This window comes from Sarcophilus harrisii, chromosome 4, assembly GCF_902635505.1.
Source record: "Sarcophilus harrisii chromosome 4, mSarHar1.11, whole genome shotgun sequence".
NCBI classification, from domain to species: Eukaryota; Metazoa; Chordata; class Mammalia; order Dasyuromorphia; family Dasyuridae; genus Sarcophilus; species Sarcophilus harrisii.
Window position 1 is genome coordinate 219,687,034 of NC_045429.1, and position 15,001 is coordinate 219,702,034.

Sequence of the window (15,001 nt, forward strand, 5' to 3'; positions counted from 1 at the left end):
AGTTATTGAAAAATATTCTCTTCCTCTCCCTCTAAACTCTTCATGTACCTATTACCTTCTACACTGAAAGATCTTCAGAGATTGGCCTGATCTATAATCTACTAAAAAGCTTTGTAAAAAAGCTTGAATGACATCACTTATATGAACTTTTACTTGATTTCATAAATAGATGCACACATTCTCTTTTTCCCTCCCCAAAATACCTTCAATCATCTGTTTAAATGTTGACTATAAACTTATTGAGGAAAGAAGCTGTTATGATTTCATTTTGGTATCTTATAAATTTCCATTGCTTAGCATAGTTTCTTGCACATAGTGGCCAGTTAATTCAGTGCAGTAATAATTTATATTATACTTGTGAAGCATTGTAGATAAAAAAAAAGAAAGAAAGAAAAGAATGCTTGCCCTTTAAAAAATGTAATTTTTAGAGGGAAATGGGTATCAAATTTTAATAAAAATATTGACAAGCTAGATTTTGCTCAGAAGATGATGTTACTCAAGGATTACTCAAGGGCTTTATTTATGAATTCTTTCATGCATGACGAGGCATGAATTAAAATAGGATTCTGACATTTTTCATAGTGTTTACATACATAATTGTTAGTTCATTCTAAAGCCTACTGATTCTTCTACTTATCCATCATCCAAATTGAAAGTATTCTCTTGCCTCAGTTTTTTCTAGACTACTTTGGATAACTCTTTTTGCCCTATCATATTCTATATATAGCCTATATCATGAGGCTTTTCTTGAGAACTTGTCTGATTCATTGAGAAATATACTTAAAGCACCTTTGAAGTCATGAACTACTCCTGTGGTTTCTTTAGTGGAATAAGGACAGGAATTATCATTTTTTAATTTTATATATACAGTACTTAACATACTGTCACCCATGGAAAAGAGTCAATAAATGTTTATTGGATTAAATTTGTCTGATGCATCTATTCCTTTAATGAAGAAACCAAACTTAATTGAAAAATGTTGCCTTTATGTTATTAGTGAACGCTGTGTATAATTTTAAATGATAAGTATAATTTTAGTTTTGTTTTTCTTTCTTTTGTTAATCATGTGCCCAGTCTTCAATATAATTAATCCATAAACAGAGCTAAAGTGTTTTGTATAGTGAGAATGAGCGAAGCATTCTTCAAGATTATAATTAAAATCCATTGAAAAATATAAGAAAACATTACAGAGAGAATTCTCTTTGCATCATTGAACAAATTAGAACACATGACTTTAATTTATGAATGAGAATATTTTGTTCTGTTTTTATGTGCTCTTGATCTGTTGTTCTTATTCTGGTGTGTGTTTTTGTTCTCTCTGTGTCTATCAGTCAGACCGTCTGTCTTCTTTTTTCCTACCAGTTCTTTAGGCTGGTTATCTTATGTTATCTTCTCATATGTCCAGTTGAGCTCTTTGGTTTCACTTTTCTGTTCTTTTCTTTAGGACCCACAAGTAACATCTCCTCTGTTCAAATTTTCCTTAGTTCCTTTTTCTCTATTTGAGATCCTTCAAGTCAGTGGCTGAGCTTTTTCAGTGCCACATGAAAACATTCAGGACATATTAAAGATAGATAAGAATCTGCTTAAGGATCCTTAGAAGGAGGTGGTGGAGAAATAGTAAAAAAAAAAAAAAAAAAAAAAAAAAGTTTTGCTTTTTTAAAGCTTTTTCCACACAATATTGTTTCTAATTCTCAAATACCTCTAAAAAGATTTAAAATTTTTTCTGTTAGTATGTTTCTATACTATGCAGAAGTGATAGTGTTTTTATTTTATTTTTTAAATAATAGCTTTTTATTTTCAAAATACATAAAAAGTCTTTAACATTCACCCTTGTAAAACCTTGTGTTCCAAATTTTTCCTCCCTCTCCCCCATTCCCTCCTCTAGAAAGCAAGTAATTCAATATGTTGAACATGTGCAATTCTTCTATATATATTTTCACATTCATCATACTGCACAAGAAAAATCACGTGATCATATTTTTATTTACCAAATTGTTTAAAATATTTTTGCCTTCTTTCCTATTGAGGGTTTTGACAGATGAAGTTGAAATATTAATGACCTGTCTTTATGGTTGCCATATAAGATATGCTGCTTTAGTTCCCAGAATTATAACTTGTCTTTTTTTCTTAAAGCTGTTGGAGTTTGAAAAGTGGTTTTGGGTTTTTTGTTTTTGTTTTTTTTTTGAAAAGTGCTTTTTTAAAGCAAATAGTCATCTTTAAACATAACCATGCCAACAGGGAACACCCACATCACAAAAGGACTGCACATTGAGACTTTCCTGCACTATTAAGGGAAGAGTTTAAGTATTTAGTCAAATGTGACATAGGGAAAGTAATTATCACATAAAAAATTGAGAAATTCAAATTTTTTGAATCACAATTTTGCTAACAATTGATTTTGAAATGTAATTATAAAACTTAAAATATAACTGGTTTTCTAAGTTATTTGATATCATTTTCTACCTTTTAAGAGTGGAGGGAAATAGAACATTTTCATTGCATTTCAGATCACATATAAAGAAGTCATAATTAATTGGAAGAATTCCTGAGTAAAGAACATGAAGGGGAAAAGTATTTGTTCTGTTTGTAAAACCAGGGGAAAAATGAATAAGATTAGTATTTTTCATTTTTTAATATTGTCATTTTCACAATTTAGTTCTAGGGAGAACATTCATGAAAAAAGACAAAGGGCCCTGCCATTATACCTTTTAGTTTCTATATAGATGGCATGAAACAATCTAGAGGGATGAGTTAAATCTGGGTTCGTCCTCTTCCTGCTGCTTCTGGAATTTTTATAGAATAGAATTACAGAGCAGACTCATCACTTAAAATGGCAGCCTTCAGGTTATTACATTTTATGTTAATTCTTTACAGAACCAATTTTCTATTTAAAATAATTGCCAGTTGGTAGATTCCTTTACATATATACTTTAAGTCAAATGACTTGTTGCCTCCACATTGTTTTCAGATTTTCATATAATTAGTTAATTCTCACAAAGACTTTTCATTTGACCCTGTAGGAATGTGAGATCCATTCAAGGAACTAGGATGTAGTCCCAGACATTTTCCCCTGATTTCTAGTCTTCATAGAAGTGCTTTCAGGCAGTTCCCTGTGCTTTGTCAAGAGAGAACCCGTCTCATGCTGCAGAATACTTTGTCCTTTTGTCCTGGCAGCAGGACCTCACTCAACACTGATAACATGGTTGAAGAAAGGATAGCTGTGAAATTGAGAGTACTCAGGATTTTAGAAATTAATTTTGGGACCCTCCAATAAGTTACCAAAACAAAATAGATGAAATTCACATTTATTTTTTCCTTCATATGATCTAATTCACAATGACTTTTTTTCATCATTTTGGTCCTTTTTTTCATATTGTATACAATTTTAGTGGGACCCAAAATTGGACATATAACATAATAAAGACCTGGATCATGCTAAATATTGTGATTGAATTATATATCAGCTCCTACTCCCATCTCATATTTTCATGTTAGTTCATTTAGTCATGCCATTGCCTTTGAATCATATTTTATTGCCCCAGTTTATTTAATTCAAATAGCCCTAATATGATATTGCTTATCACCATTTTTTGGGTAATACAACATTTATTTGGGAAGAAGTAAATGTCATATTTCTTTGGAAATTGATCCAGTGATATTTTCATCTATAAATTGATCCCAGATATTTTTATCTATAAATTACCTACAAAGATAAATTAATTGGTCCTTAAAATTAAAAATTATTCTAATAGCTTTATTTCTTTTAACTTTTATGTGTCAGTCACAATAGTATGGTACAATTCTACATCTACCCTTTTCTTCCTCTTTGAATTTCCAGACTTTTAAAATTGGCATATGATTCTTCATGATATATACCTAGCTATTACTACATTTTCTCTCTAAATGGGATTACATAGCAGTCTGCTTGATCTGCAAGTGAAAATATGAATCTTATCTTAGAATGTTTCATAAAAAGACCACTCAGCTTTTATTTCACATATATTAAAAAGTATTTTATTATTAAGCCGTATAAGGGAAATGAATAACAAAATGATAACAACAAACCAAAGGGGGAAAGTTACAAAAGTCAGATTCAGCATTTTGGTACTTTCCATACTTGGGCATCATAAGTACTGTTTGTTGTTCTTCAATTGTTTCAGTCACTTCCAACTTTTCATGAACCCATTTGGGAGTTGTTTTTTTTTTTTTGTTTTGTTTTTTATTTTTTGAACTTAGGTATTTGTGTGTTCCTGATTTCTGCTCCTGTATTGTTTTTGGCAAAGATACTGGAGTTGTTTGCCATTTTGTTCTCCAATTCATTTTAAAGATGAGGAAACTAAGGCAGACAGAGTTAAGTGATAATTAAGTGATCCATGTAATGTCTGAGGCCAAATTTGAACTTAGGAAGATGAGTGTTCCTGATTCCAGCCCCTGCATAGTATTACTGCTGCTAGTTTTACTTAAATCTAATTAGGATTTTTATGGTGGTCTAACATCTTCCTGGAAATTCTGTTGGGATTAATAACTCATCAATTTAGGTTCTTTTTAGAAAAAGATGTTAGGCAGAGCTAGGTGGCACAATGAGATTCCTGAAAGACTTATCTTTGTGAGTTCAAATCTGGTCTCAAACCTTAGGTAAGTCACTTAAGTCTGTTTGCTTCAAACCAGTCTAGCAAAGGCAAACCCTACTTTGCTTCAGTTCCTCATCTGTAAAACTAGCTAGAGAAGGAAATGGCAAACCATTCCAATTTACAAGAATATGCCAAATGGGGTCACAAAGAGTGTACACTACTGAAATGACTGAACAACAAAATAAATAATCTTAAATTTTTATTGTGTTAAAATAGTATTTTTTGCAATGTTTTTTACTCTGTATTATTGCCCTAATTTTGTACATTCCCCAACTATGTTTTTTATTTTTCTCTGTTTTTATAGGTCTAGTCTTATAAAGTAATATTTCTCAGCAGAATAGTAAAAAATTATTTCTTTGGGAAACCATATTTTAGCTGAAGATTATTAATTGATTGGTTGGAATGCTTCCTATGGAATCTGTCTTTGGGGTTATTTTGAGTATATCTTAGGGATTTTTTATTGGTTACCTTTTAAATTAATTTCTTAGTGTTTGATCTACTGGTCATCCTGCCATCTAGGGGAGGGGTGGGAGGGTAAGAGGTGAAAAATTGGAACAAGAGGTTTGGCAATTGTTAATGCTGTAAAGTTACCCATGCATATATCCTGTAAATAAAAGGCTATTAAATAAAAAAAAAAATTTCTTAGTGTTTGAAATATATATATATTTTTATTTGCATATATATGTAAATTTACTTCTAGTATGAAATAGAGAAGTAGTTTTGAAATGATTCTTTTTCTTGAATTGACTGATAAGTAATTGGACTAAACAAATATTTTGTCCAATCAGAATTTGCACTGAAAATTAAAGGAAAAGTTACTTGTTATAGCCTTAGGCACGTTCTCTGTTTTGGTAGTAAACTTATATTTATATATTTAATTCTACTTTGTTTTGAACCTGAAAAGGTTGATTTCATGATTTTAATGTTGTTTGTATACTTATTTGATTTCATGTCTTGGATTAGTGAGATGTTAAAAGAAAAAATTTAATTTCTTTGTTAATGTTAAAATATGTTTTAAATGTTAAAAATTAAAATTAAATTTAAAAAATGTTAAAAGGAAAAAGCAGAATTTTAATGCTACAGAGGAAATTTACTTGATCTAAAAAAGAAACCCATTATACAATGACATCTTACATAGTTTTAGATAATTTGTCATATAAATTCCCTTGGAAAAAAAACAAGTCATATAGTAAAAGTATGTGTGATATAATATGGCCTTATAAGATTTCAGAACCAGCATAAAGGTCTTTCATTTCACTAAAAAGAAGTAGAACATACTTTTTACATTGCACTTTAGGTTTTACACATGTTAAGTCATTTGATCCTCATAACTTTGTGGGGTAAGTGCTATTTTTTAAAAAACAAATTTTTTTTTATATTGTCTGTTTGCTATATTATTATAGTGGACTAACTGGATTGTACTTTCACAAAGTAGCTGTGTAAACGCCGGGCAGAGAAGGCACTTCAGTTTGCATTAGAGTCCTTTTTGTATTTCCCAGTTTTAATCACATACATAATTATCCCATTATATTCATGTACTACCATTTTTTTAGCTATTCCCTAATCAATGAACAATTTCTCTTGTTTCTGATTCTTTTTTAACACAAAAAGTGCTGCAGTAAATATTTTGTTGTCCATTGGCACTTTTTCCTTATCAATTGAATTCTCAGGACATAAGCCCAATAATGGAGTCTCTTGATTCAGAAAACGGATATTATTTATTTAGGTAATTCCAGACATCTTTCAAAAAGGGTGTACCATTTCAAAGCTCCACCAACTCACATACCATTTTACAACCCTTCTAACATTGGCTATCACTATTCTTTATTATCTTAACCAATTTGAAGATTATATATAATATGTTTTATTATATTATAATATAATCATTAATGATTATATTAACGATATATGATATCTATAATATAATGATATAACAATATATAACTATATATATATATATATATATATATATATATATATATATAAAACGATAATAATTTAACGAAATGAGGCATAAAGAATTTCTTGTTCTTGGTTCTATAAAGAAGGACCAAAAAATGAAAAGTTTTCTATTTCTGAACAGATCTCCAACAGATAAAAATATTTCTCTATCTGTAAATTGACCTTATAAATATAGTTGGGTGCTTAGCTTTACTAATTCTCTTACTCCAAGATCACTCTTCATTGTCTTGAAGGAAAGGTATTTATTTCAAAACTTTTTTTCTTTCTGGCTGTTGGGTACAGAATATTCATCAGAAACATTAATACTTTTGGTGCTATAGTATGAGAGGTTTATGGCTTAGTTTGAATTTGTAACCTCAAATAATATTAATATGGCTACAAAAGTATAAAAAGCAGAAGGAAAACATTAAACCAAGGTTGAAATGCATACATTAATGAATTTTATTAACATTGTACAAAGAATAATCATATAGAGAAGAGTTTTAATTAAGAAATACAACTTAGACTCTTATGACATAATTTCCTGTTTTGTGATTTATTTTGGGGAACTAACTGAGCTAACTTATCTACAGTAGTATGTTTGGTAGGGACATAAATATTTTAAAAATTGATAATTAGATTACTTGAAATATGAATGTCATCTTGCCAGTTCCCTGTTACATATTAGATAGGCTTTTATAAATCAAATACAAAAATAAAGGGTGAGTGTATTTTAAGAATAAGAAATAGGTAAATATTTAATTGAAAGAGATTAAAGAGAATGGCTGTCAAATAGTTCATTGGAATCCTCATAGAGAGGAAGGCAACAAACTCATAAATAAGTATATAAATAATAGAGGTGAATAAATAGGAAGCAATTAAGTGAAAAGTAGCATGAGACTGGAGGAATGTGTCTGTGTCAAAATAGAGAAATCTAGAACGGGGATTGGGATTTTTTTGGAGAAAGATGATAAGGTAGTTTTCTGACCATTGAGTATGAGATGTCCAAAAGGTTGTTAATAACAAACTAAACTAAACTAAACTTAGAAACTAAAACTTAGAAAATCAGACTTGAATAGATTTCACAGTCATTAAACAAATAATTAAGTCTGTGGAAGCTGAATAAGTTACTGAGGGAATATAAAGTAAAAGAGGAAAGGACTTAGGAGAGAATTTGGGGAACACCCACAGTGAGGATGAGAGTTGCTATATTGATGCAAAAAGAATAGCCACACAAAGTATGGCTTGTGTAAATGTAGACTAGTAAATCCATGAACCATGGACTATGTAGTCTTTCAGAGAGCATATAGTATATCAGAAGAGCAACTATACCCATAAGAAACTATAATGTAGATACAAAGTAATTTCCAAGGGAGAATGCTAATGATTCCGACAGGTCAAAAAAGATGTAAGGAGGTAAGACTTGAGGTCAACTTTGAAGGTAGCTAGTAGGGATTTAAAAGGAAGAAGCAAAAATAAGAGTTCCTTCCAAGCTTGGGGACAGCTTATGCAAAGACAAGGGAATGGGCATGAAGTGTTTAATAAAGGAACTGTGAGTTAAGGGGAAGTGTTTTTAATGATCTTGAAATGGCAGATTAGAACCAGTGGGAAGTCATTGCTGTTTCTTTAGCTAGGTCATTGAACATGGTCAGGCCTGGGTGTTGGGAATATTCATTTTTGCAGCAGTATGACATGAGAGAGACTGTGTTAAGAGGCCAAGTAGTCATTTTAATTTCAGAAGAGAGGGGAGCCTAAGACAAACTGATCCAAACTCTAGTCTACAGAGTAAATCCAAGTATTCCATCTGATACTTTAACACTTTACTAGGGAATATCTGATTTTCTTCATTTCACTTAAAAAAAAATTTTTTTTTTAATAAGTATTATTTGCCTTTGGAGTAGTCCCTTGTTTTATACAATTTGATATTGAGCTTAGAACATATTGACCCTTATTTTTAAATTTTTCAATATGAAATCATGCTTTCACATTGGATATTGTGTTCCTTTCACAAATAGTCCATTGTCTCACATCTAACCTTGATTATAACCTAGAGCTTTTCATCTCTCAGATGGGTTTAATTTTCATTCTTTTGGACCCATAGTTTATCATTGCATTGATCAGAGTTCTGATGTCTGTAAAAGTTGTAAATGTTATCTGTATAGACTGTAAAAGTCTATAATGGTATCAATAAATAGATGGTTTTTCTAGTTCTCCTGCCAAAGATGTTTCCCTTTAGAGTTGCAGCCTATACTTGAATAAATGTGCCATATTTTTCTTCCAGCATCTACTCATTGAATGAATAGGAGTTGAGATGTAAAGGGCTTAAGGCCAGGCAAAACAAGTTTGAGTCTGGATGTCTGATGGCATTCCAGAATTTTGTAAGTTGCTGTTGTTGTTTTACTAAACCATATTGGTTTCAATATTGAACTTATAATTTAATAACTTCACTTGTATTTCCTTTGTTTTTAGATGTACCTCAACAAAGGTACCTTCAAAGTAGATTTTATCCAAGAAAAGGACTTGTGTCAAGTATAAATTTAAAAACCTATGCTTTTTATTTTAGAGCTGCAGCTTCTTAAATCTATTTCATGAAGCAAGAATATTTTTCTCCCAAATCAAGATAAATGTTATTGCCCTCACATTTTTAAATGTTCCAGGCAATTTGATAAATGCCTATTAGGTTGGCCTTTTGTGCTGGTTAATTGTGTCATTTAATTTTACATAATCTGCAGTTTAAACAAATATGGTTTTGGGAAAAATTTGGGAGATTTTTAGAAAGTGGAAAAGGAAGGTATGGGATATTTTTATCCAGAAATTAGTCTAGAGGAATTGTCATTTTTTAGATTCTAAGACTATATCGTCTGATATCTTTAGGCATACTAATTTAATAGATTTACAGTTATCTAGTCAAGACAATTTCAAGAATCTTGCATTAGAGTTTCAAAAATATATTTCCAGCATCTTTTGATAGTTCTGAAATTTGAGAGGAATTGTATGTGTGTGTGTGCTGGCATATTTGTAAGTCTAAATATGGCATGTATAAAGCAGTATGTATGAGAGGTAGACAGTGTACAAATATACTCTATTATTAGCAGTAGGAAGATGGATAGGTCAGGAACCAAGAAATCTACAGCTTACCTACATTTCTGCCCTTTTATTTTTCATTAGTAAAGTAATATTTATATAATGATAGGCATTGGCTAAGATACAAAATTTGGATAATGTATTTCTTTTGTTCTCATAGATCTTTGTGTATTGTAAGAGCATATAATATAAATAATTGAAGTTATGTCATAATCATTATTAAGTTATATAATAGAGTTATAAGCAAAGTTCTGTACCTGAAGCAAAAAGAATCACCACTGATGAATCAACAAATATTATTAAGTGCTTACTGTTAGATGCCAGGAACTATGCCAAGTGCTGGTGATACTCTAAATGCTCTAAAATTCTCACTGGCTGTCCCTAAAGTTCTCTCTCCTCAACTCTGCCTCCAGCAACCTTGGCTTCCTTCAGTTCCCAGCTAGAATTCTACCTTCTGTAAGAAGCCTTTTGGGGCAGTTAGGTAGCCTAATGGATAGAACACTGAATTCAACACTTTATTAACTGTGTAAGTCTGAGCAAATCATGTAACTGCTGTCTCTGCCTTAGTTTCAGTTGTAAAATAAGGATCATAATAGTACCTATCACCTAAGGTAGTTTGAATCAAATGAGATATTTGTAAAGCACTTAGCTCACTGCCTGGTACATAATATTTTATAATTCTTTTCTTTCTTCTTAATGCTGAATCCCTCTGAGATTACTTTAAATATATTCTGTGCATTTTTTGGTATGGATTCTTTGCATATTAAGTGCTTTATTCGCTTGTTGATTGATGTAAGTACAATGAGTAAAATAATTTCCTCTCAAAAAGACTTTATATATGTTTATCCTTTAGAACATAAAAATACATACATCATTAGTCTAAATGTAAATATATATACAAAGTAGTTTTGTAAAACATAGGAAGGGCATTTGCAATTGGGAGCAGGGTATGCAGATCAGAAAAGGCTTCATGCAGAAAGAATTTGAACAGCATCTTAAGGAAAGAGATTTTGTGAGGTAGAGAAAGAAAAAGACTGTTTTCTAAGCATATGAGATGGTCAGTGTAGAAATATGGATATAGGAGATAAAATGTTGGCATATATAAAGAGTAGAAAGAAGCCAGATAGTGTTTAATTTTGACTTTCAAGAAAAGTAGTCATTTATGATTGGGGGGGGAGAGGGCGGGGGGAAGGTGCACTGTATCATATATTCAGTACTCTAGTTTCAAAGCTGTCCTATTTGTCTGTGTCTTTTACTGAATTATCTTCTGCTCCATTTTGTGCATTTTTTTTTTTAAATGCTTGATAAACATTTTTTCTTTTTTTAAAATTGCTATTTCTCCAGGTCATTCCTTCTCCACAGTTCTACCTACAAGAAAAATTTTTTTTACATATTCCCTTATAATAAATAGACATTGATAAAAGCTAAATCTTTATATTGGTTTTGTGTGAATGTGTATACTTCATTATTCACCTTTAATCAGACAGAATCCGTTAGATCACCGAATGAATAAATCCTATAAGAGTTTTTTTTCCTCTTGCTATGTCCAGGAAGTGAGGCACTATGCTGTTTCCTAGTAGTTCGTTTTGATATTTTTATTAACCTTAAAGTTAAAAGATCTTCCTTTTAGTCAGTCAAGATTTCTATAAAAATAATAACTTGCCTTCTTTTCTATGAGCTTAATAGCCCCACTTCCTTTAGCCTTTCCCTAGAGTATTGGCAGAAAAATTAACTTGACATTTTAGGGTGCAAGAAAAAAGACAGTACTAGTTTAGTTTAAGCAATACAATTGTATTGCTTAAATCAGACTGCATTAATAACCTTTAAGTGAACATTCCTATGTAATGAGTAATTTGTTTTCTCTCTCTGGTTTTTGTTGCTGTTTTCTATTAGAATTCACAATAATCACATTCGCAATTCACAATAATTACAATTTTCATTTTTTTTTATTATCATGTATTTGATCAACATTAATGAACACAGACTTTTCCATATATAAAAAAGAATAGAAAAAGATACTTGTCTCAGAGAGTTCCTACACTATTCTGCTTATCTGTGTCACCTAATGAACTTCTATATGATCTCCTTTGATTATTACTTTAGAAATTCATCAGTGTTCTTTTCTTTCTGCCATTTTGTTTTTAGGTTTATGTACAAGTTAATAAGGAAGCAGCAGATAATGAAAATGTGGAAAAATCAGCACGTGAATTCTTTCATCGACTGGAAGCAGGTGACAAGCAAGCACTTTCATTGTGGCAAAAATTTCGGGACTTGAGCATTAAAGAATATGTCCAGATTTACAAGGTATGTGGAGTCCACTCCTGACAGCAGTATGAAACATCATGAAATAGAGCCACTGCATTTATGCAAACCATGATCTAAGCACTTCCTTGAGTTACTTGTTACTATTGTTACTAAGGTCTAGATGACCATAAATTCTGAGTCACATTGATTAACACGAGCAATTTGAAGATTCCCTTTCCTGTTGTCCTGCAGTTAAACTTCCTCTCCCTTATCCTTTTGTTTCCCATCTTCCTTTTTTCTTTCCTTTCTTCTTCTTCTTCCCCTTTTCCTTCTCCTTCTCACTTTTTTTCTTCCTTTCTCCCTCTTAGAGTCTGCCTCTGATACTTAACATAACCACTTTCTTATCAGACAGGGCTCAAAGAGTTGAATTTTGAAAAATTATTGTCTCGAACCATGCAGATTATTAAATGGGTTCATTCCATTTTGTTTGCATGATTACTATATCTGTGAACATATAGTGTTTCATGGAATTACTTAAAGCCAGGACTTAATACATTTAAGAAATATTTAAGAATAGAATGCTTTAAAGAAAAGACAAAATGTCCTTATATGTCTCAATTAACAAAAACATCATTGGCCTTTGTTGTATGTGGTTTTTAACTTTCTTAACTATCACATTTCAATTTATTATCTATTTGATAGAGGAATAACTGCTTAAAGTTTCCCATTATCTGCTGAATGTTGGAGGGGATATGGGAAAACAGGGACACTGATAAATTGTTGGTGGAGTTGTGAATACATCCAGCCATTCTGGAGAGTGATTTGGAACTATGCTCAAAAAGTTATCAAACTGTGCATACCCTTTGACCCAGCAGTGTTTCTACTGGGCTTATACCCCAAAGAGATCTTAAAGAAGGGAAAGGGACCTGTATGTGCAAGAATGTTTGTGGCAGGTCTCTTTGTAGTGGCCAGAAACTGGGAACTGAGTGGATGCCCATCAATCGGAGAATGGCTGGATAAATTGTGGTATATGAATGTTATGAAATCTTACTGTTCTATAAGAAATGACCAGCAGGATGATTTTAGAAAGGCCTGGAGAGACTTACATGAACTGATACTGAGTGAAATGAGCAGGATGAGGAGATCATCATATACTTCAACAGCAGTACTGTTGATCAATTCTGATTGCCATCTCCAGCAATGAAATGAACCAAATCAATTCCATTTGTTAAATAATGAATAGAACCAGCTGCATCCAGCAAAAGAACTATGGGAAATGAGTGTAAACCACTACATAGCATTTCCAATCCCTCTGTTTTTGTCCTATTACATTTTTGATTTCCTTCACAGGTTAATTGTACATTATTTCAAAGTCCAATTCTTCTTGTGCAGCAAAATAACTGTATGGACATGTATACATATATTGTATTAAACATATATTTTAACATTTTTAACATGTATTGGTCTACCTGCCATCTGGGGGAGAGGGTGGGGTAAGGAGGGGAAAAATTGGAACAAAAGGTTTTGCAATTGTCAATGCTGAAAAATTACCTATGCATATATCTTATAAATAAAAAGCTATAATTTAAAAGAAAAAAGTTTTCCATTATCAGACCTCCAACACATTGGCTAATAAGATAAATTGTTCTTAAGGAAAACATTTGATTCTTATTTTTTCCAGAATGTGAATCTACCATTTCTGTGGATTCTTGACATAGCAATATAGAATCATTTTTCTTTTCTTTGGTAGATTAGAGGATCAATCTAATTTTTAGCATTGTTTAAATGTAAATCAAATTTTCTTCTTTTGTCCTTTTATGGGGCAGTAGGACAACTTAGTCTCTATCTTAGAAAAAGTAAAATTTATCTTCTACCCTGACTTTTTGTTTCTGGAATTTTATAGAGACTAGGAGTGCATTTTGATGATTATTCAGGAGAATCATTTTATCGAGAGAAATCCCGGGAAGTCTTACAGTTGTTGGACAAGAAAGGACTCCTACAGAGAACAAAGTATGATCAAAATATTTTTTTTTTTTGCTCATCATATAATATACTTTAAAATGTATGTATTCTTTTGGTCATAAAGTACCTTGGATTTTTCAGTGATTTCAAACATATACAATAATCCAATTTAAAAAAACAAAGTAGATGTTATTCCTAACTAAGAATTCTGAGAGGAGTAGATATGAGGCATGGAGGAAAAATTGTGAAAATAAAAATAGCTAACATATAGTACTTTAAGCAAAATACATTACATAAATACTATTTCATTAGAATTTCACAACAACTCTGTGGGTTAAGAATTGTTATTCCCCTTTTACAGCTAAAAAAAGTGAGGCTTGCAAAGGTTAAGTGACATTCCTATAATTACATACTTAGTAATTGTCTAGTTTGACTGCACCACAGATTGCATGAAGACCAGTAAAAAATCTTATATGAAGTAAAAAGCCTATAATAGTCTTGAGAGGTAGGTTGGAGCCAGATTGTGAAGAGTTTTAAATTAAATTCAAAAATATTTGTATTTGATGGTAGAGATAATGGGTAGCCCAAGTCAAACTGTCTGTTCTGGAGAACTTTATTTTATTTTATTCCTTTTCAGTTGATAATGACTGTTTTATCCTCAGGTACAGGGAAGGTTATGACATGATGAGAGATGTACTTTAGAAACATCACTCAGCAGTTTTTTTGTAGCATGGATTGGAGAAGAAAGAAATTTGAGGCAGGACACTAATTAGGAGTTTGTTGAGTTAAGAATCTGGGACAAAGATGATAAGAATCCAAACTGGGATGATGCCTACTTGGAGAATTGATGGAAGAAAAGAGCTTGGGGAGGAGAAATATTCTGGGGGTAAATTGGGCAAGATTTGACAATTGGCATGTAGAACATGCAGGGTGGTCAAAGATGCAGGAGGTCAAAGATGACCCTAACCTTAAAAGCCTGGGAGACTAGAAAGTTGTTCATATCCCTAGTAATAATAAAAACAAGTTCAGAAGATGAATGCTGCCATAGATAGGCTGAGTTTAAGATGCCCAGAGGACATGCATTTATAAATGTCTAGGAGGTGATTAATGATGCTGGACTGGAGCTCAGAAAAGACTGA

General features: G+C 31.6%; 1 protein-coding gene across 2 annotated transcripts in view; it reads left to right on the forward strand.

The window, feature by feature from the left end:
• Positions 1-15,001, forward strand: part of RARS2 (arginyl-tRNA synthetase 2, mitochondrial) — a 58,946-nt gene that overhangs the window by 27,890 nt on the left and 16,055 nt on the right. For both annotated transcript variants that reach the window (XM_023503106.2, XM_003769269.4), the window contains exons 9-10: positions 11,802-11,960; positions 13,804-13,910. In XM_023503106.2, coding sequence (XP_023358874.1) covers positions 11,802-11,960; positions 13,804-13,910 — 266 coding nt within the window. The remainder of the gene's footprint in view (positions 1-11,801; positions 11,961-13,803; positions 13,911-15,001) is intronic.